The 23,925-nt window shown below is 35.3% G+C and overlaps 1 protein-coding gene across 1 annotated transcript; it reads left to right on the top strand.

Annotated features, from left to right (window-relative positions):
• Positions 1-4,843: 4,843 nt before the first annotated feature.
• LOC131145602 (major pollen allergen Ole e 10-like) lies at positions 4,844-5,911 on the top strand. Its single transcript, XM_058094774.1, has 3 exons — positions 4,844-5,021; positions 5,406-5,637; positions 5,755-5,911. The coding sequence occupies exons 1-3, from the start codon at positions 4,917-4,919 to the stop codon at positions 5,787-5,789; spliced, it is 372 nt and encodes a 123-aa protein (XP_057950757.1). The 5' UTR covers positions 4,844-4,916; the 3' UTR covers positions 5,790-5,911.
• The last annotated feature ends 18,014 nt before the right edge of the window (positions 5,912-23,925 follow it).

Raw genomic sequence — 23,925 nt, 5'->3', positions numbered from 1 at the left:
GACACATAACACCAGGGCGCTCCAATGCGTCATAGTTGTCGTCTTCCTCATCACGATGGTGGCTTTCAGTGATCCACTCCATCGTCATCTTCTCGTATCGACGGTGGCTAGGTTCACAGAAATCCTCGCAGACCTTAGGAGGACCCCCAAACGACATAGAACACCAGGGTGCTCCAACACATGCAAGAGATAGGGAACTCGTGGCGACAAGGTTCATAGTCGTCGTCTTCCTCGTCGTGACGATGGTTTTCACAGCAGATGCTCCACTCTATCGTCGTCTTCTCGTCGACGGCAGCAAGGGTTCGCGAACTTTTTATTCAATGTATGTCCTTAAGCTTTTAGATACACATACATTGGACTTATTTTCAATGCAATAAATTGATGTTGTATTATAATAATTACACTTATATATTAAAGTCTAAGTATTCAAAGTTCTTTACAAATATTTTTTTTCCTTTACAATGGTTTTTTTTTTTTTTTAAGAAGGGCGACACCTCCATTTATTTATTGATAAACCCTCACTTTTGGTGGAGGAATACCATGCTTACAAGACAAGCAATGAGATATAACAAATGACAAAACTTAAAATGCCTCCCAAAAAACAACACCAACATCTAGCCAAAAACAAGGTTACAAGTCGAAAAAAACAAAACAAAACAAGGACCTACAAAACAAACCTTGCACAACAAAACAAACAAAAGATAAACAACATAAATATGGGTGTGGACAGAGACATTGATACTGCTATGACACCAAAGAGGTAAAAAAAATATAGTAAATCTTAATATACATATAACACACACACACACACACACATATGTAGGGGGATAGAGAGAGATGAAATGATACAACAAGGGCATACTAAACGAAATTAAATATTACATCCTCTTTGATTTCTCCATTTGATTGCCTAATACTATTAATTTATTGACATCAAGTTTATTATTTTGTCAAATATTTCTCCTACTAAGATTGAAATAGTTACATTCCATATATTTTGTCTTATTTCTACTTATCCTAAAACTTCTTAACTCTAAAGCTCTCTCCATAATTCTAACTTGAATTCTACTCCATTCCTACTTTTATCAATCAAAATAGCATCATATGCAAACAATATACACCAAGGGATCTCAATTGTATACATCTAAGGAGTATATAAATTACTAAAGTAAAATGATAAGAACTCCAAGTAGAACCGTGATATACACGTATTGTGATAAAATTTTTCTAGACTATCCACTTGTAGTCTTATCGCTAATCAATACTCTATCTTACACATATCTTTAATGATATCAGTATACTTATTGTGCAATCTCCTTTTTTATAAAATCCACCATAGTTATTATCTGGGAACCTCATCATATGCTTTCTTTAGGTCAATAAAAACAATATGTAAGTCCCTTTTTTGTTTATAAAATTCTCTAGACTATCCACTCCTTCTATTGATTTCTCTAGTATAAAATCAAATTGTTTCTCTAAGACTCTCATTTCTAACCTTGTTCTTTGTTCATTACCTTTTCTCACAATTTGATTGTTTGACTCATAAGTTAATTACTACAAAAGTTATTACAATTTTGAATATCACCTTTGTTTTATTATATAGGTATTGATGTGTTTTTCCTCCATTCATTTGTGTTTTATTTATTTTGTTATAATTATGTTGAATAAATTAGTTAATCATATACTTCCATTACCGCCTAGACATTTCCAAACTTCAATTGGAATATGATCCAATCATATTGATTTTTCCACTTTTCATCTTTTTATAAACTTAACTTCATTGCAAATGGATCTTAGATTTTCACCATTTTTCTAAATTTTTCACTTTTAAGTTTAAGTTTTCGATTTGATTTTCATTAAACAACTTTATTAAAGTAGCTTCGTTAGCTCTTTTAATTTTTACTTCATTAATCATCAATACATTGTCATCCTCGTTCTTTACACATTTTACATTACCTAATCCTCACACTTTGTTTCTCTACTTAACTTTAGCGAGTTCATAAATGTTTCTTTCTCCATTCTTTTGTATCTAATCTAACATATAAATTATCATAACCTCTATGTTGAGCTTCAATAAATAACTTTTTCTGTATCTTTTTGTGTCTCTTTATACTTTTTCAGTTTTCTATATTTTTTTATAATATTTTCATGTTTTACACTAAATTCTTTGTCTTTACGGCTTTTTGGACATCCTAATCCTATCACCAACTTTCTACTTAATATTAGGTGTACTAAGTGCACCTTCCACTTATTAAGTTTTATGTAATGAGAGAGTAAATAGTAGTAATGATTCACTTTTTCATTATTCTCTTTAATGTGTGTATATATATATTTATGAGAAATTGTTAGGTGCACCAAGTGTACCAACAGATTACTAAACTAACCAATAAAAAATGAACACCTGTGTGAGAGGTTTTGCCAACTACTAGAAATCTTGAATATCAAATCAAGAGAGGTCTCTTGATGTGCCAATGGAAAATTGGTGGTGTAACGACCTCAAAATTCTAACCATTTATATATATATATATATATATATATATATATATATATATATATATATTTGCATATCTATCATACCTAAGCAGCGGAAACACAAATCATCCATCCATTCACAGATATGTTATACAATACCAGAATTCAGTATATATACAAGCCATAACCATACAAAAATACCCCTCCAACATCATCTACTCAAAAAAAAAATACATACACAACTCTATCAGAACTCACCCTATAACCAGGGTAATCAAATGACACTCTATCCACGAGCCTGATATGCTCGCCTAACTAGCTCACCTAAAAAATGTTAAAGTAATAAGGTAAGTCAACGCTCAGTAAGTGGAAATATGCTATTACTAGTGTGTGGCAAATAAGTCAAGGATACTTTAAAATAGTAACTGAACTGTAATGCAATAAATCATCTGTAAAGCATATTTTTCTTTCACAATTTAAAATATACTGTATCGTCTGAATTTTCTACTTTTCATACTGATAATATCATACTATACTCATCATATACTGTAAAACTGTATATATATATACATAACTGTGTTTTATCCTTGGGATTCTGTACTTCATGATTTGACCCCTCATGACAGGATTGTGTGGTCTGTAGGTGGGACTTAACCTGGTCGGCCCTCCAGGTAAGTCATCATACTCTACACTACCTCAGTTCGGCCAAACTGCACCACTCCTAAGTGTGGGACTGGCTGCTACCTTGTCTAACCGACCCCCTCTACCCAGTGTACTGGGGAGCTGCATCCTCTCCGAGCACAGCTAGATGGTACCCACACATTATCTGAAATATGTGGTTGCACTCTATCTGTATATAGCAACGGTACTATGCTCTGCAAACTGTATCTGTCTGTAATCTTTCCACAGGGATCTGATATTATATACATATATACTCTTTTACTGTTTTCATCATGTTCCCCAAAATTACCATAACGTTATCTTTATGTACTGTAAATACTGTAATCTATGTATACTGTATATGTAGCATCTTGATGCTACCTCTGTATATCTATCTGTATACTCTGTCTATACACTCTGTATGTTATGGTAATAGGAAAACATGGCATGCTATAACACTGTACTATATATATTGATCTGAGTAAAACTATATACATGTATATGTATATATATATATATATATATATATATATATCTGTATCATGAAACTATTCGTATAAAAGTTGTATATACATGTAAATTTCTCTATGCATTCAGTATAGTACGATACATTATAAAAGCTGTATAAATTCTTCACCACGCGAAAATCTACTCAGGCCACACAAGCATTTAAATTCATATTCTGTAAATACTATATAACAAACTGGTATAAATATGTGTTCATGAAATCTATAATAGCATTATGAAAACTCCTAGCATAGCATATTTCTCTTACCCTAACTTTGAAAAGCCCCTGTAAAATTCTGACTCTATACCTACAGGGTTCCTAACTCAACATCCTGAAAACACAATCCCCCAAAACAAAACATTAGTATTTTCTTACCTACAACATTTCTTATAACTGGAAAAAAGGCAAATACTGAAGAAAATGCCTTACCCTGAGATTGGGACGAAATCCAACCCAACTTTTCCAGCGATCAGCTCTGGCAGACTTGCATAGAATCTTGCCATGAGCGTCGTGGTAGCCTTAAATCTTCGATCCGGAGAGAAATAGGCCCGGAAACGAAGAGAGAAGTGAGAGAGAGCCGTAGAGAAAGAAAGGAGAGAGAGAGAGAGAGGGGGGGGACTATAAATGATAAAAATCTGAGTTTTCCACTTTTATACTGCAGCCTTCGTCGACCAGACACGTCATCTCATTGACGAATCTTTCAATAAATTCGTCGACGAGTCCCTGTATTCATCGACGAAATTCAGACTGCCCTATAAGTCCTCTCGGTATTTTCTTGTCGGTGAGGCCCTGTATTCGTCGACGAATTTCCTTATGTACTCGTCGACGAAGCCCTATATTCGTCGACGAATTTTGGCAATTCCTTGAAATTATTATTATCGTTATTATCTTCAAAATGCGATGTCGTCGACTAAGTCTACTGCCTCCTTCTGTTCATGTTTCCATTTTCATCTCTTTTTAATATTTAAATATCAGTATTTTCTGGGTCGTTATAGGTGCTATATACACTGGAGCACTTAATATTTTCCCACGTGTTTAGGCAATGAATCATAAATACTCTATTTAATATAAAATCTTCCTTATATTAATTGCTACAACAAAAAATTAAATAGCATACTTAAATTCAGATTTTTTTATTGCTCTATTAATAAAATATGCACATTGCGTGTGTCTATATATATGAAGTTCTCTAGCTCATGAGGAGGGCATCCTGAAATCTCAAAACCAAAAATTCTTGTCCAATTTATAGAGTGACCCAAAAGTACCCAAAATAGTCATGGCCAAGGTTAATTATCTATCGATTGGTATCCTCTCTTTCTTACTTTACATTGGAGCTTGCTTAGCATTCGAAGGATACACCACTAGTTTTGAGGAGAAGAGGGTAAGTGCATTGCTTTTATCTTTGTATTACAAGTTGTGGTCATTTCTTATGATGACTTTGAGAAGAACAAAAGAAGACATTAAAGGAGATTTAAGAAAGATCTAAGCCCATTATGAAATTCATAGTTATATTTAAATTGAAGAATTCTATTTTCGAAAATCATTTTTTCAAAGCACTTACTCAGACCCCAAATATTTTAGAAAAATCATTACAAAGTTCTCAAATTTGAGATCTTGGGCAATGTCCCAGCCACTCATAGAGATAGATCCCACCAAACAAGTTGCGGGGACACTGACCAAGATCACGAATTGGGGAAGTCTAGTACAACCCAATATTAATTAATTTGTTCAATGTGTGTGTGTGTGTGCTTGTATGTGGGTATAGGCCATGACTTGGTGTGTGGCGAGTCCAAGTGCAACAACTGAGATGCTGCGGCAAGCCATAGTGACATGTTGTGAAGAGACAGGGATATCCTGCGGTCCTATATATCCTCCTAATGGAAAATGCTTCCAACCCAACACTCTGGAAAATCATGCTTCTGTGGCTCTCAATATCTTCTACAAAGCCCGTAGGCTTTGCCTTGGCCAAGCTGGTGTTGTTACCACCAAAGATCCCTGTGGGCCTAAATATCTCTCTCTCTCTCTCTCTCTCTCTCTCTCTCTCTCTCTCTCTCTCTCTCTCTCTCTCTCTCTCTCTCTCTCTCTCATGTTATTTGCTTTTTGTGGTATTGCAGCTTATGGGCAGCGCATTTTTGAAGGAACTCCATGAGGGCATGCAAGAATTATTCGATTTTTAATTTCAAGAATGGAGATCAATGCAAGAACCTGAATTAATATATGATGCAATTTTTGGTTTTGGAACCTTTTATGCATATCTATATATATATAGAGAGAGAGAGAGCATATATTAAGGAAATAGTTTTGTGTGGTTGATATTTTCCCCTAATAGAATAAGAAATCTCATAGTCACTTAAAATCTAATCCGCTCTAAATTATCTATATATATAGATGACATGGTAAATAATCTCACTTATATTATAAAAAGATAATTACCATATGTTAGGCAATTTGAATTTTGGGGTTTAATTGAATTTGAATATGTGCAGATCAATTTGAACAAAACATAGTATAAAATCATATTAAATTTTGTATAATATAAATATAAATTTAAAACCTCAAATCCATGCTCCCAAACTAAACTTTAACTTTTTTTTTTTTTTTTTTGAAGTCTCTGGCACTTTATTGAGATAGACGTCTTTTACTTACCTAATTTTACCTAACGAGATACTACATAGCTTGTAGTGTTTCACCTTTTCACTAGTCTGAGTTGCATTTAATTTATCCTAGAAGGAAATTAAACAATAAACATTGAATTTGATAAAGAATACTATATTGGGAAAAATCAAACAACACCCCTTATGTTTTCATAAAATGACACTCCACCCCTTTTGTTTTCAAAAACTATCAAAAAACCTACAACAACAACAACAAAATCAAGTCTTAAGTCCCACTAGGTGAGATTAGCAACATGAATATTTTTCAGCTAATTTATGCGATTATGGACCATTTCATTTGACAAATTCAAGGCTATTAAATCCCTACTACTCACTATCTTATTTTATGTCTATCCCTACCCCTTCTACTAACCCTCATAGTAACTAACTCACTATTCTTCACTAGCGCACTATGTGGCCTATATTGCAGTGCCCAAAGCATCTAATTTGTCCCTCTCTTACCCTATCTTCTATGGGAGTTACATTTAACTTGCCGCGAACATTTTCATTTCTTAATCTATCTTTTAGTGTTATACCACTCACTCATCTAAACGTTCTCATTTCGAAAATTTTTACATTTTGTATGTTTTGTTTCTTCGTCACCCAACATTATGATCTATATAGCACAACTATTTTTATAGTTGTCCAATAAAACTTTCCTTTCAATTACAAGGGTATTCTATGATCATAAAGCACACTTGAGACACTTCTCTATTTTATCAAACTTGTTTTAGCTTTATGCATTAAATCCTCTTCAATTTCTCCCTCAGCTTGCATGCATAATAGATCCTAGGTACTAAAATCTACAAATGTTATTTATTTCTTAATCATCAAGTTTAATTTTTTCTCTAATATTCCTCCTACTATTATTGAAATTGCATTTCTTATATTCTGTCTTATTTCTACTAATCCTAAAGTCTCTAGATTTTAAAGTTTCTCTTCATAATTCTAACTTAGCCTCTACTTGGCCCTTAATTTCATCAATCAATACAATATCATGTGCAAATGACATGCACCATGAAATCGCAGTTTGGATACTCTTAGTTAGTTGATTCATCGGTAAAGCAAAAAGATAAGGGTTTGTATGCAAGTCCATCTTCTTTTCCCAAAACTTTTTGATTAATCTTCTTAAAGGATATACAACTTATGTTGTAGATCTCCTAGCCATAAAATCAAATTGACTTTCTAAGACATTTGTTTCAAGCCGTCATCTTTGTTCAACTACCCTTTCTCATAGTTTCATCGTATAACTTATATGTTTAATTTCACGATAGTTATTACAATTTTGAATATTGCCTTCTTTTTTTAGTATATAAGTATCAAAGTGTTTTTCTTCCATTCATTTGCCATTTCTTTGTTTTTTATAATTTCATTATCATCTAAGCATTTCCAAAATTCAATTAGGATGTTGTCTTTTCCTATAGCTTTTTCATTTTTCATCCTTTTTAGTGCAAATTTAACTTTCTTGACTCTAATTTTAGAAAGAAAAAAAAATTCTCATATTTTTAGTTTTTTTCTTCCTTTGTCAATTCTAAGATTAAGTTTTCTATTTGGTTTTCATTCAACAACTTACAAAAGTAACTTCGTCATCCCTCTTTTATGTCTTGTTCCTTAACCAAGACAACACTATCCTCACTTTTTGTACATTTTACAGTACCTAAATCTTTACGTTTTCTTTCTCTAGCCCTCACAACTTTAAATATATCTCTTTCTCTTTCTTTTGTATCTAATCTATCATACAAATTATTAAATGATCTATATTTACATTCACTAATGGTCTTTTTTTGTATCTTTTCAAGTCTTTTTTATTTTTCAAACTTATCCATGTTTCTACATTTTTTTTCACATTTTATACGAAATTCTTTTTGTGTTTACAGCTTTTGGACATCTTTATTCCACCACCAACTTTTTGGCTATTTGAGAATCATCTCGTTAAATCATCTAAATTTCATTTTTCTGTCTTTTTAATAGAGTTACCTATCCTACTCCAAAGAGTGTTTTTATCTATTTCATCCTCTATAATCATATCACCATCTTTGATTGTTTTGCCTTTCAATTTTATTATATGTTTTCCCTTTAGGTTTCATCACCTACTTCTCTTACACTGGTTTATTTTATTTTTTTACTTATATTTTTTAATACATATATTGTTAACTTTTTGAGTCCGATCTCTGTTTTAATGTTAACAAAGCACATATATCTTATGTTTGTGTTTAGTGTTTTAAACAGATTTAAAATTGAGAATGCACACACAGAAGAAGAAGATGGAAGCCATAAACCTCACATCAACTAGCGTTTTCCACGAAAGATGGAAGAGCAAAGAAGAATACATTTGTTTTTTAATTGTATTGCATTTAATTTTTTATCTTTAGTCTATAATAATGCATGTATTTGCATAATATGTATGAATGCTCAGATCAACCACAGATAGACCCTAGGGACCAGCAAAAATCTTTTTCTAAAAAGGCTAAAATCATACAAAGTTTTTGCATAGTTTTAGGGTTAAAATATTCATTGTTAATGCTCTTGGTCAACCAAACCAAACTAGTAATAACTAGCTTTGTTGACTGAACCACTGTTTGCCTAGAAGTCAAGAGTTTGACCTGTGACGGTCGACTAAACCTATGGAGTTATAATTGCCACGATCGACCGAACAATTCAGAAGTCAAATTTTTTACTTTGGATGGTCGACTGTTCTGAAATGAACGTATCATTCACGGTCGACCGAATTGAAGCGTGTCTGACACCCAACTACATGGTCGACTGAACCTTGTAGTTAAAATTGGCCATGGTCGACCAAATCTATAAGAACGGTCAACCAACCTTCTCTTGGTCAACCTAACCCGCAAAAGGATTCAGAATCGCTCTGAGACTATTGGCCGAACATGTAGTTCGAAAGTTCCACAGTGGACCAAACTTGTCAATATGGTCGACCAAACCCTCTATATGGTCAACTGAACCTCTCGGGTTGGAAATTTTTTAAAGTTCTAAAACGTCATTAACTTTTAATTAAACTTTTCCCAAATACTGAGCGTGTCCCCAACGGTCATATTTTCTTGAAAATCTATAAATACTCATTTGCTTTCATTCTCAAACCCCTTGTTAATCAAAGTTCCCCCAAATAATTTTTGTTGGCCTGACAAGACTTTTCAATTTTGTTTTGATGATAACAATTGAAGGATATTTTAACATGTGTTGTTGAGTGACGTTATTTTAGAATTAAGTAAAACAACACTCCTGATCATGGAAGCAAGCTGGAAATCAAAGTCAATCAAGTGAAAGCTTATCAGAATATTGAAGCAATAAAAGACAAATGAAGAGCTTAAAGGCTTAGTGGGACTTGAAGTAAAGTTGAACCTCAAAAGACTTGAAGACTTAGAGTTAAATGAGTTCATAAATAGAAAGATATTTGTAAGTACTTCAATACAATACTATTTAGATATATGAAGCTCTTTAGGATCAAAAGACTTAGAGACCATCTTTTGAAAAACCCTTGAAAATGATTTTGAAAAAGTTATATTTTAGTTTTTCAAAATAAACTAGAGTTTAAAAATCAAAAATGAAAATATTTGAAAAAGAATGGTTTATCCAGCCAACTGACCATTTTTGAACTAAGTTGAGCCAGCCGACGACTGACCATTTTTTAACTAATTTTAGTCAGCCGACTAACTATTTATTGAAATAATTTTTGGACAGACAGAACGCTGTCAGCCGCCTCTCCAGCCAATTGACCTGCACAAAATTTGACCCAGTTGAGTGAGTCAGCCGACTAACTCCACGAAGATTTTGAAATTCGAACTAAACGGGAAGTTTTTCAAAATTAAATCTAGGATTTCAAATATTTTGTGAAATTGACCAAACACTCCAAGTCAACTTGGTAAATAAGGAAACTCTTTCACAAAAGACTCTATAAATACTCCTCTTGCTCAAAATATGCTCAAGCAATACAAGCATTCTACATTCGTACTCTCCTAAATCCATATGTGCTTACAATCTTGCTGGGAGAACTCAATGAAATTGCTGATTGATTAAAAGCCTTGGTTCTGATTTGCAACTAAGTTTTCTCTATCTATAAGAAAGAACCTTTGGTGACATCTAAATCTTGAATTTCGTATTTTCTATTTAGTATTTGCTTTGAAGTATATTAAGTGCTCTAACTTGTACAAATTTGCCCAATTTTGAGAGTGTTCTTGTACGCAGATTCTTACTTCTATTTAGTAGTTCTTTGACGATTCAAAATTGATTTGGATCGTTGGACCAAGCATGGGCCGTTGCTTGGAGAGGTTTCTCTTCCTGAAAAAGAGGTTATTTGTAATAGTTTTGTTCCACTCGGAAAGGAACAAGTATAGTTGAATCCTTAGGTGGTTTGCCTAAGGGTAGGATGTAGGCTGGGGATAAGCCGAACCTCGTAGATAGAGCGGTGTCACTCTCTTTCCCTTATTCTCTTTAAATTCCAACAAAAATATAAACTGTGTGGATGTTGTAATTCTCTCAATCATAAAAACAACGTGTATTGGAAATTAAATAAACAAAAGCTTAATTTGTTCTTGAGCTTGTGAAAACTTAAAGGGAGTACGTTGGTTAATCAATACTTTGCGAAAAACCGTAAAGGAGTACGTTGATTGGTTAACAACCCAAAACCTATTAACTGAAGGCTTATTTGAATTCTGATTTTGGAAAGAGTGATTGGATGTTATTTTGATTATCAATTGAATGGTCAATTACATTCTCTACAGGGCTTACATATTCATATACACAGGGCTGCAAACAATCAAGCTGAATATTAGCAAAAGAATTGCAAAGCATATATTGATTGGTCACTTATATTGTGGTTGATTGGTTTGAGTAGTTGATTGATTGTTTATTTGTGTTGTGGTCGTGGATTGAATAAAATACTTAAGCCTTTGTGCGATTGCTTAAAGAAGTCAAAAAATATTTGGAAGAATTATAAAAGGTTAAGAATTCATAAAAAGGATTTAAAAGAAATTTTAATAACCCAATTCACCCCCCCCCCCTCTCTTGGGGCTACACCTTAGTTTTCAATTTCTATTGTAAAAATAATTCTTATACAAATATCTTCAACTCTCTTTCATGCATTTATTTCAAAATCATTTTTGAAAAGAGTATTTTATTTAGGGCATTTTATTTGCACATACTCTCACTACACGCTTAATCTTTGAAAAACATTTTTGAGAGTATTGCTTAGGTTTTCTCCCAGTTATTTCTTTGATAAATATTTTTTGGAGAAAATTATTTACAGCACAAATATTTTCTTGAGTTTAAATGTAACGCCCTAGAAAAGGATATGCTTGGGAATGTAAAAAAAAAAAAATTTAAATTAAATAATTACTAAAAAATAAATAATAATTATTATTAATTTAATAATATAATATAAAATAATAATATATACATATATATATATATATATGGTTACCTGAAGGATCTAAGATCCTTCAGAATTTTGCTGTGCCAATCTCTCACGTCTCTCACCCTCTCTCTCTCTTCTCCTCACGTCTTCGTCTTGTCTCCTCTCCCCCTTTCCTTGATTTTCTCAGCCAAACGGGCGCCGATCGAAAAATAGAAAATATCGCTAGGATCTTATCTTTGCCACTGACATTTTCACCGGAGTGGATTTGTCATAGGAGTGACATAGGAATCACTCCTAGGGTCCTAGGTTTGATCCTCATCATGTTGGCCGGAGCACATTTTTAATTTGGATTTCCTAGGCACCACTCCAAGGCTAGGTTAGGATAGTGGAAATATATCCGTTAGTTATTTTTAAAGTTTAATTAGTACTGAGAGTGTGTGGACTTAGAAAATATTAAAATAATTATTATTTTGTGGAGTTGAATTGATTAATTTGGAAGAAATGTGAATTTCATGATTTTGAGCGCCGAACTTCATTGCCGTAGAATTTGGGTATTTTGGTGAGATCTCAATAAGTCAGGTAAGGGGAATAAATTGTTGCAGTTATTTTTGAAATTACTAGTTGAGAAAATATGTGAAAATGAAATTTAGCTATTTTGCCTGAAATTATTATGATACGAATATCGGATAAAATTGGGTGACATATGATTTATACTGAATTGAGATGTTTTAGGAAATGATGGAAAGTGATAAATGATGTTGTGTATTTTATGAGAAATAATGAAATGTGAAACATAGATATGTTTACTAGAAAAATGATGGAATAGGGCATACATATATATATATATATATATATATATATATATATATATATGGAAATATTTTCTATAGTAATTGAGGAAATATGAAATGATGGTATGTGTTATTGAAAAATGATGAGAATATTGAAATGTGATATATATTATTATGAGATAAAATATGAATACTGAAAATGTGAGTGTTGAAATGTGAATATTGAAATTTGAAATTGAAATGTGAAATATTGAAATGTGGAAGTGAGAACCCTGATAGACTGCTGTTGATTGAAAGCACGGTACCGTTTCTAGGGAGGTGTTAGTGCAACCACACAGTCTCATGGAGAGTGGTGTTAACAGACAATTGAGCCAGTGAGAAAGGTAGTTTTTTTCTTTGAGTTCAGACCAAGATGTGGCAGGCCAATCGTACTACAGACGCATCTATTTTGATCTAACCGAGTAGGCCAACCGCCATTTAAATCCAACCTATGGGCCTCACAACCCAACAATAGGGGGAAGCATGGCATGGAGAATATCCTCAGGGCAGCCATGAGTTACAGACGACACATAGATTGGTTACCGAGGACACTCATGAGTTAGATTGTGAAATGGAAATGATAACTGAAAGAGCATGAGTTTAATAATATAAATAATTAGGGCAAAGTAAAACTCTCTACCTGAGGGCTTACTGAGTAAGGTGAGTGCCCTGATAAATATCATTTGTAGCCTCACCCGAGTTACTCAAGCTAGGATACAAACGACATCGGGGTAGAGGGAAGCTTCTTGTATGGGCGGGTAATCTTCCCTATCTTCGGGAACTTTCACCGATAAATATGGGTTGCATGTGTGTAAAATTTGAGAAATGGAATAAAGCTTATAAAAGATTGTGTTTTATATCTATATGACTATCAATACGAATTTGTATATTTTCTTATATGGTATTATCACTAAAATTAGTATATTATGATATATAACGAAACTCATACTGCCACACACTGTAAATAATTTATTCTGTCTTACTGAGATGTGGCTCACCCAAATATCTAATATTTTAGGAAACTGTGATAGACTAGGTGATAGAGCTCTAAGATAGAGGAAGCTAGTACCCTAATAGATACACTACAAAAAAACAGGTTTTTAGTGACGAAAGTATTAGTGACAGTTTTAAAACCGTCACTAATAGTGTTGTATTAGTCACGGTTTTTGACAACTCTCACTAATAGTGTAAGCATTAGTGACGGTTTTAGCAGCTGTCACTAATACAAAACTATTAGTGACGATTTAGAACCATCACTAATACATTTTGTCACTAAAAACTGCGTGGCAAACAATTTTCGCGCGAACATTTTTTCAGGAAAATACTAATGACGATTTTATGGTATTAATGACAGATTAAATTCATCACTAAAAGTCACTTATTAGTGACGATTAATAAATCGTCACTACTAATAGTTATAAATATATTAAAAAAATTTAGTTAATGGTATTAGTGACGGATTGGGATATCCGTCACTAATAATGGCGTATTAGTGACGATTTTGAAACCGTCACTACTAGTATTTTTATTTAAAAAAAATATAAAAAAAATTAAGTAAAGGGTGTTAGTGACGGATTGGGAGATCTGTCACTAATAAGATCATATTAGTGATGGTTTTGAAACCGTCACTACTAGTGTTTTTATTTAAAAAAATATTAAAAAAATTAAGTAAAGGGTATTAGTGACGGATTGGGAGATCTGTCACTAATAATAGCATATTAGTGACGGTTTTAAAACCGTCACTACTCATTTTTTATTTAAAAAATATAAAATAAATTTGATTAAGGGTATTATTGACGGTTTGGGAGAACCGTCACTACTAATAGGGCATTAGTGATGGATTTGACAACCGTCACTACTAAAAAAATTTAAGTTCAGACTATTAATGACGAATTTGTGGATTCGTCACTATTGGCCATTATTAGTGACGGTTGACAACCGTCACCAATACTACCTGTTTTAAAAAAATTAAAAATATTAGGTTCAGAGTATTAGTGGCGAATTTATGAATTCGTCACTATTTGTCCCTTATTAGTGACGTATTTGAAAACCGTCACTAATAATTCTTTTTTTTAAACAAATTAAAAAAATTTCAATTTAGAGTACTAGTGACGATGTTGTACATTCATCACGAATAAGAGACTAATAATGACGAATTTTTCAATTCATCACTAATACTTCTTTTTAAAAATATATATATATATATATATATAAAAATTTAAGTTCAGAATATTAGTGATGAATTTATATATTCGTCACCATTGGTGTCTTATTAGTGACGAATTTCTATATTAGTGACGAATTTGGACCATCACTAATGTTGTGTTATTTATAAAAAAAATAAACGGAGAGTAGTAGTGACGGTTTTGAAACCGTTACTAATGTCGAGAATATTAGTGATGAATTTATAAATTCGTCACCATTGGTGTTTTATTAGTGACGAATTTGGACCGTCACTAATGCTTTGTTATTTATAAAAAAAATAAACGGAGAGTAGTAGCGACGGTTTTGAAACCGTCACTAATGCCCAAAAACCCTTATTGTTGTCTGCGAGTTATTTTTCCTCCTTCTCTTGGCTTCTTCCCCTTCCCCTCTGCCTGCTCCCGCAAACAGAGATCCCAGTCGATCTCGCGCTGCTCTCCGCCGCAAGCCACCACGCTAGCTCCTCCTCTTCCCCTCCTACTCCGGCGATCGTCTCTCCCAGACTCCCCTTGTTCTCGATCAGCCGCAAATCCACTCTAGCTCCTCCTCTTCCCCTCTCATCCTGCTCTGATGATCCTCTATATCTCTCCTAGTCTCCCCCTGCTCTCGGCCGCATTCTTTCCCTTTATCTTTTTACTTTCAAGCATAAATTTTGTAGTTATTATCCTTTAGTCGGGGATTCAACTCTTTCAAAGTCAAGATTCATGTTGTACTGTTGGTTTTGCTCATCTACTTGAAGGATGAGGGGGCCATGGTTGCTGTTAATTAATGGATCCTCAAATCATCATGCATCTTTCTTTGATTTGTGTAAGAAAAAATTTCAATTTAATACATGATTTTAATTCTGTGGATGTTCTATTAATTTAAGAGTACTTTTATGTTTATCACTGAAACATCACATTTTTACCTGCCCATTTATTTTATATAATTGTATTGTACACAATCCAATATGCCCAAAACACCAAGTAAATAATTGTGATATTTGAGCAGTAAGTGTAGTATTTTGTTAATTTAAACATATATTTGTTTGGGTTTTTATTAGATATTCAATCCATTTACGGGATGTCCTTGACCACTAGTTTAAATGAATGATGGTACCTATATGGCTAGTGTTCAGTGATAAGAGTTGTCCTCATTATCACAAATATCATGAGCTTTAAGTTTTACTCTTGTTCCATTTATCCACTAAGAAAAAGCCCATTGTCATAACTCATCCCATGCTCTTGCATTTTTACCAAACATGTTAGGCTTTTAATAAATGGGTAAGGTACAAATCAAAGCAAAAGTTTTTACTGGTCTTGTCAGCTCGATCGGTTGAATCAAGATCCGGTCTAGTTCATCATCTAAAATCAAACTTAATCAAAACTAGTCCAAATCTACTTAAGCTAATAAATAATCAAATCAATTTGATTGGTTTCATCGTCCTTAATCTCATAGTCGGATGAATTGGAAGAGAAGAATTATTGTTGTTGTCGTAGTTTGATTGGTTTGTATACAATTTTTGTTTAAAAAATATTTTATGATGAAAATTACTCTTCATTCAAAATTTACAGAGATTGTATTAACGTATGTTTGTTTTATTCTTTGAAATAATATAGAAAAATTGTTTATCTTATCTTACATAAACATTTAAAATATTTATACATAAAAAATATAAATATAAAGTTAATAAGTCATTTATTCAATTGATTCATTCTGTTTACTCTCAAGTTATAATATTTGTCCCAATTTCAAAACTAGCTATAGAATATTTGTCCCAATTTCAAAATTTTTCAACGAGCATATTACCAGATGACTCGAGATAACAATTTTTATTTAAATTATGAATTTAAGATATGGTTACATGGGTTACTGTCGTGAATATGCTACATGATTTCATGCTAGTCTAGAATGCCTCCTGCATGGCGGATGCAGTTGATGTGTATTGCATGCTGGTAGTGGATATAGGTTCTCGTGTGCCTTCAACTTCTTATAAATGATCTATTTGAACCTATTAGGTGCAGGTTTTGTGGGAAAACGTCTAATTTACAGATGGCATGTTGCCGAAATTGTGTTAAAATTTTCTCAAACAAAAAGAAAAGATAGGCTTAGTTTAATGTTAAAATATTTTTGAAAGGATGAGTGAAACTTAGGAATCATAATAAATGAGGCAATGTAAACTTAGTTCATTTAGAACGGACATTCATTTATATGTTTTTGGTCTGGTAAGCTTAAAGCATTCATTGTCGTGCTGAAATCATTGAAAATATTATATACACTTGGCTGAGGATTTGAAAATTTGAAAAAGGCATACGTTGAATATATACATAACTCACAGGGAGCATCAGTTTCATAATTATTTAAATTAAACGCTCTCATCATCTCATAACGTTCATATCCAAATGCCTAGATGAATAACAATACTACACTGAACCCAATACTATCAACTGTTCTCTGTTATTTATATTCTGAATTTAACATATGGTTACATGTATTAATGTCGTGAATATGCTACATGATTGCATGCTAGTCTAGAATGCCTCCTACATGGCGGATGCAGTTGATGTGTATTGCATGTTAGTAGTAGATATAGGTTCTCATGTGCCTTCAACTTCTTATAAATGATCTATTTGAACCTATCAGGTGCAGGTTTTGTGGTAAAACGTCTAATTTACAGACGGCATGCTACCGAAATTGTGTTAAAATTTTCTCAAACAAAAAGAAAAGATAAGCTTAGTTTAATGTTAAAATATTTTTGAAAGAATGAGTGAAACATAGAAATTATAATAAATGATGTCACGCCCCGAACCCCGAAATGGGACCCGAGGGTGAGAATGGAATCTAACCTATCCCTGTATCTGATAAAACATCCAAAGATACAGTACAATGGATGAGGGTCCGACCCCGTGGGGTTCCCAGGCACCCTAAACACATCCAGTCACAATCATATACGCAGCGGAAAAAGGTCATTCTATAAAAACATATAAATTACCATACTAGAGTCTATACAAGAGTAGAACATGGCTCTATCAAAACGTACAAACGGGTGCCCAAACACATCTCAAAATGGCAACCCACCAAAGATACAGTCTTAGCACTTACCTAAGCTCTAAACACAATACACCGGCCACTATGCTCTCTATACCAGGACGCTAGTTCTAATTACTCGAAAGACCTGTAAAAATGTACGTACAGCAGGGGTGAGACACCTCTCAGTAAGGAAGAACACAGGTTATATTGGTGTGTGGCATTTGAGTGTTATCATGATACAACATACACGCAGTTAAATGTATTCCAGTACTAATTTCCACAGTGCATACACGCACCCATACACATACACATTATCAGTAATCCCGGTGTCGTCACACCCTTCAGCCCGAAGCCGGCCCGAGACATACGGCATTGGCCCATAGCCAACTCGCAAACATGACGCCACTGGCACATGGCTCGTCCCCGATTCCCATGGCTTCGTACCGGAGCATAACTGGTGGATCCACACCCTTCGACCTGATCTGCTAGAATAGGCTCATGCCCTCAGATATAGAGTCAGACACTCTTGCCAATCTATGGCCAGCGATTTCATACGCCCTCAGATATAGAGCTGGACACTCTTGCCAATCTATAGCCAGTGATTTCATACGCCCTCGGATATAGAGCCAGACACTCTCAGTACCTGGAACAATTTCGGAACCGCGTTCCTACTAGCATTTCAACATATCACACACACACGCATGTTCATATAACCAAACAAACCACACCCATTTGGTAATCTAAAACATGGTTTTCAAACAAAACATAGTTTAACACAAGTCAAGGCACGACCATTGCAATATCACAGTATAAATCAACATATACCCACTGTTTTCAACAAAACCCGAGGATGCAGCCCATCGCCCCTTTTTTCTCAACATTGTAATAATGAAAAACTCATAGTTTTACCCGTTAGATCCCCTAAAATAAGTAGCCAAAACACATACAGGACCGTGGACCACAGTTCCACCTAGTCCGATTTCGAAAATAACCAATATAAACATAATTCCCCTTACCTTTTTCCCGAATAACAAATCCCGGACTCCAAGACCTCTAAACTGTGAACCAAGTTCCAAAACCTACAAATCACAGTATAGAATATGCTCACAAGACAATTACCTACAAAACTACTGGATCATAAATGAAAATCGAGCCTTACCTCGATTTTTTGCCAAAACCCGAAAATCTCCAAAACGAGATTCTAATCTGTAAAAATTGTAAAGAATCCTTCCACGATCCTCGTGGTAACTTTAGATTTCTGATTCTATCAACGATCGGCGAAGAAATCTAGAGAGAGAGTATAGGGAGAGTTCTAGAGAGAGAGAAAGAGAAAATTTAAGTTTCTTAGCTTGGAAGTAAAGAATATTCTATTTATAGCCCTTTTGACCCAGCCCAATTCGTCAACGAAATGGTGCCTTCGTCGACGAATCTTCCACTGATTTCATTGATGAATCGATGACCTCGTCAACGAATCTGAGATCACCAGTTTTTCTGAAACTTCTCGGCTTCTCCTCGTCGACAAGTCTTTGAATTTCTTCGACGAGAAGAATAAAGGCTTCATCGATGAAATATGCCAAATTCCCAATTTGCCCCTCTCTTATTTATTTAGACCCATTTATCACGGTTCGGGTTCTTACAATCTCCCCTCCTTACAAAAAATTTCGTCCTCAAAATTTGCCATCTCTCATTCATAAAGTCATATCCGAAATACACATACAAACTACCAACAAGAAACTGGCGACTACTACAGCGCAGTCCCATCATACACATACACATACATACCCTCACTTATGGCGGAGGAATACCGTGGTTACATATACAATTGTCTTAGGAGTTCACACACGCGCACACTCCCGAGGACTAACCACCTATCCCAACCCACAGTAGGATCATGTACAAGTGCTCAAAACAACTGTGGATACTTTCGGCATATTTCCGTTTCCAGTTCCCAAGAAGCTTCCTCAACCTCGTGGTTTCGCCACAATACCTTCACTAACGGTATCTCTTTGGTATGAAGCTTCTGAACTTTACGGTCTAAAACCTAAACAGGAATCTCCTCATATGCTAAAGTATCCCCAATTTCCAACTCATCATATCTGATAACATGTGAAGGATCCAACACGTACCTCCTCAACATGGATACGTGAAACACATCATGGACCCTCAAAAGTGCTGGAGGTAATGCAATCCTGAAGGCTACCGGACCTACTTGCTCAAGTACCTCGAATGGTCCGATATACCTCGGACTCAACTTGCCCTTCCTCCCAAATCTTATCACCCTTTTCATCAGAGCGATACCCAGAAATACCTTACCTCCCACTTTGAACTCTAACTCACGGCGCGAGCATTTGCATAACTCTTCTGCAGACTCTGAGCTGATCTAATCCTCTCCTGGATCAAACCCACTTTCTCAGATGTCTGCTGCATGAGTTCAGGTCCTAATACCTGACGTTCACCAACCTCATCCCAACACAAAGGAGATCGACACCTCCGACCATACAAAGCCTCGAACGGTGCCATCCCGATACTAGACTGGAAGTTGTTATTAAAAGCAAACTCTACAAGTGGCATAAACTATAAGGAGATACCACCGAAGTCTAACACACAAGCTCGCAACATATCTTCCAATATCTGTATCGTCCTCTCCGACTGTCCATCAATCTGGGGGTAGAACGCTGTACTAAAAGTAAGCTTCGTCCCTAATGACTCCTGTAAACTCATCCAGAATCGAGAAGTAAACCTCGGATCTCTATCTGACACAATGGACACCGGTACCCCGTGCATTCTCACAATCTCATGCACATAAAAATCTGCTAGCCTACTCAAAGGATAGCCAACTTTCATTAGTATGAAATGGGTAGATTTCGTCAATCTATCCACGATCACCCAAATAGCATTCTGCCCGTGAAGTACTAGCGGCAATTCGGTCACAAAATCCATGGAAATATGCTCTCATTTCCACACCGGAATAGGCAAGGGCTGCAACGGCCCTACCGGCCTCTGATGTTCAGCTTTCACCTACTGACACGTCAGACACTGCTCCACGAACTGAGAAATTTGCCTCTTCATACCAGACTACCAAAAGGTCTCGCGCAAGTCCCGATACATCTTTGAACTACCAGGATGTACCATATACAAAGAACGATGCGCCTCCTTTAGAATTGTCCTTCTGATCTCATCATCGTTTGGAACACACAACCTGGTCCCAAACCTCAGCACATTTCCCTCAGAGATGTTAAACTCTGTAACCAATCCCTGCTGTACCTTTTCCATAACCTCTGCCAACCCTGCATCGCTAGCCTGTGTAGCTTTTATACGCTCAAATAAGATCTGTTAGACCACTCAAATTAAACTCCCTTCCTGGTCAATCGTGTTAGAGGTCCAGACAGTTTAGAGAAACCCTTTATGAACTGACGATAATAACCCACCAGTCCAAGAAAACTTCGAACCTCCTACACATTCTTCGGCCTTACCCAGTCGACCACAGCCTCAATCTTGCTAGGATCAACTGATATACCATTCCCAGTAACCACATGGCCTAAGAACGCAATTTGTCTCAACTAGAATTCACATTTCTTCAATTTAGCATACAACTTCTTCTCTCGCAGAATTTGTAACACTAACCTCAAATGTTCCACATGCTCTTTCGTACTCCTCGAGTATACCAGAATGTCATCAATGAATACCACCACGAACCGATCCAAGTACTCATGGAAAACCCTGTTCATCATATCCATGAACACCGCCGGAGCATTCGTCAACCCAAAAGGCATGACTAAGAACTCATAATAGCCATATCTGGTTCGGAAAGCAGTCTTCGCTACATCCTCCGCTCTAACCCTCACCTGATGATATCTTGACCATAAATCGATCTTCAAAAATACCTGCATCCCCTGTAACTGATCAAAGAGATCATCTATACGAGGTAAAGGATAGCGATTATTCACAGTCACCTTGTTAATCTCACGGTAATCAATGCACATCCGCATCGACCCGTCCTTCTTCTTCACAAACAATACTAGAGCTTCCCAGGGCGAAATACTAGGCCGAACGAATCCCCTGTCTAGTAATTCCTGCAACTACTCCTTCAACTCCCATAGTTTTGCTGGAGCCATCCGGTACGAAGCTTTACAGATCGGTGCCTTACCAGGCAGCAACTCTATCGTAAACTCCACCTCACGGTCCGGAGGTAAACCGGGTAAATCATCTGGAAACACATCTGGGAACTCACTGACTACATGAATGTCCTTGAGTCTCATCTCATTCCTCGGTGGTTCCTTCATACAAGCTAGGTACCCCTGACATCCATCCAAAAGTAGCCTTCTCGCTTGTAGTACCAACAAAATCTGTGGCGCTAAACGCACACACGATCCCACAAATTCGTACTCCCGCTCCCCGGGAGGTCTAAAAAATACCACCATCCTATGACAGTTGATCACAGCATAACTTGAGAACAACCAATCCATCCGCAGAATGACATCAAACCCCGACATGTTGTATACCACAAAATTCACCGGTAGCAGCTTCCCCTGAATTTCCATTGGGTAGTCTACTAACATCTTCTAATAAAAAGATACACTCCCCGATGGCGTAGTAACAGATAACACCTCATTCATGTCCCGAGTCTTAACCCCACACCATCCCACAAAATTCACAGACACAAACGAATAGGTTGCACCTGAATCAAACAAAACAGAAGCTTTATTTGAAAGCAATAATATGGTACTTGCCACCACGTTGCCTGCATGCTCAGCATTCGCTGGAGTAAGAGAGTATACTCTAGCCGGAGCTATATTCTTCTGAACAGTTCCCCAAGGTATCTGGTTACTCCCTCGGTTCCCACTGAATGCAGGCGCATCTTGCTTTAGTGCATGACAATAACGAGACATGTGGCCTAGATGGCCATAGCTGTAACAGTTACCTCCAAATAACTGACACTCATCCTCGTGCCACCTATGGCATCTGGTACAACGACCACTAGTCTGGCTCATCTGAGAATCCTAGCACTCGGTATTCTGATGATAACCCAAGCCCTTGCTCCTTTTCTTCCACGATCCCTGACGAGATCCTATCTGAGAACCAGAAGGTACTGTCCTCTTCCTCGATTCCCGATCCACCTCGTCCTCTCAGATACCGATCTCAATCACCGTGGACTTATCCACCAACACCAAGAACTCGCAGATCTGAAGCATACCCACCAATCTGCGGGTGTCCTTCCTCAATTGCTTCTCAAACCTCCAAGTCTTCTCATACTCACTCGAGATCAAACATGGTGCAAAGTGGGACAGCTCTATGTACCGAGCCGCATACCCCTGCACCGTCATACTCCCTTGAGTCATCACTTTCAATTTCAATAAAACAGGGATGCCTGTTTTCTATTAGTTGAAAATAATATATTATGATCGGAATGATGTATCGCGGGGTCTTTCTGGAACCTTTTTTTCTATATTTTTATGTGTTGACCCACAAGTGCGAGTTCTTAATCACAAGACTTATGAAAATGGAAAAAACTTTACCTTGTTTACTATTCTATAGCATTGTGGAAAAATGCCATGCATCTATAATTTAATTTGCTAGTAGACTTAAACAATTTATTTCTAAGTGACTCCGAAAGTACTCCAACTTCATGCCTTAGATTTTGATTTATCTGGATTTGGACAAAATACAATAACAAAATTGTATTGTATTTTATTCAAACACATACAAATTTAAATTCAAAATATGAAATTCATACTGCCAAATATTACCTTAAGAATATCAATATATATATATATATGTAGAGAGAGAGAGAGAGAGAGAGAGAGAGAGAGAGAGAGAGAGAATCAAATATAAATATTCTTTAGATTATAAAAGTGACTATACTTCATTAATATAATGATGTTCTAAATAGGTAATTATGAGTTTTGATGTTCTCAAGTGATAACAAGAGTGATTGAATGGAGAATTTTAAGTCATAAAATGATCAAAAAAATTTTGAAACACTCATATAAGAAATTGGCATGAGTTTGGGTATATCTATCAAAATGCATGAACTAAAACCTAATGGTCATTTATTTGTGGAAAACATTTTTCATTTTTCATTCTATAGATTTTTAAAGAATGATAAGAATTTTTCTTTTCAATATCCATATTAAAAGGGTGAAAAATAAAAAACAATTATGTGCAAAAATATTATTCTACTTCTATAGTTGAAAATAATTACAAAAGAAACAACTTGTTTTT

The sequence above is a fragment of the Malania oleifera genome, chromosome 13 (genome assembly GCF_029873635.1).
Source record: "Malania oleifera isolate guangnan ecotype guangnan chromosome 13, ASM2987363v1, whole genome shotgun sequence".
NCBI classification, from domain to species: domain Eukaryota; kingdom Viridiplantae; phylum Streptophyta; class Magnoliopsida; order Santalales; family Ximeniaceae; genus Malania; species Malania oleifera.
This window is presented reverse-complemented; position numbering and strand designations above follow the sequence as displayed.

What these genes read in the sequence shown, in the direction of transcription:
- LOC131145602 (XM_058094774.1), top strand. Translation starts at nt 4,917, where the DNA reads ATGGCCAAGGTTAATTATCTATCGATTGGTATCCTCTCTTTCTTACTT. An exon ending in CTAGTTTTGAGGAGAAGAGG is followed by an intron (nt 5,022 to 5,405) that starts GTAAGTGCATTG and finishes ATGTGGGTATAG; the next exon opens with GCCATGACTTGGTGTGTGGC. An exon ending in TGTTACCACCAAAGATCCCT is followed by an intron (nt 5,638 to 5,754) that starts GTGGGCCTAAAT and finishes GTGGTATTGCAG; the next exon opens with CTTATGGGCAGCGCATTTTT.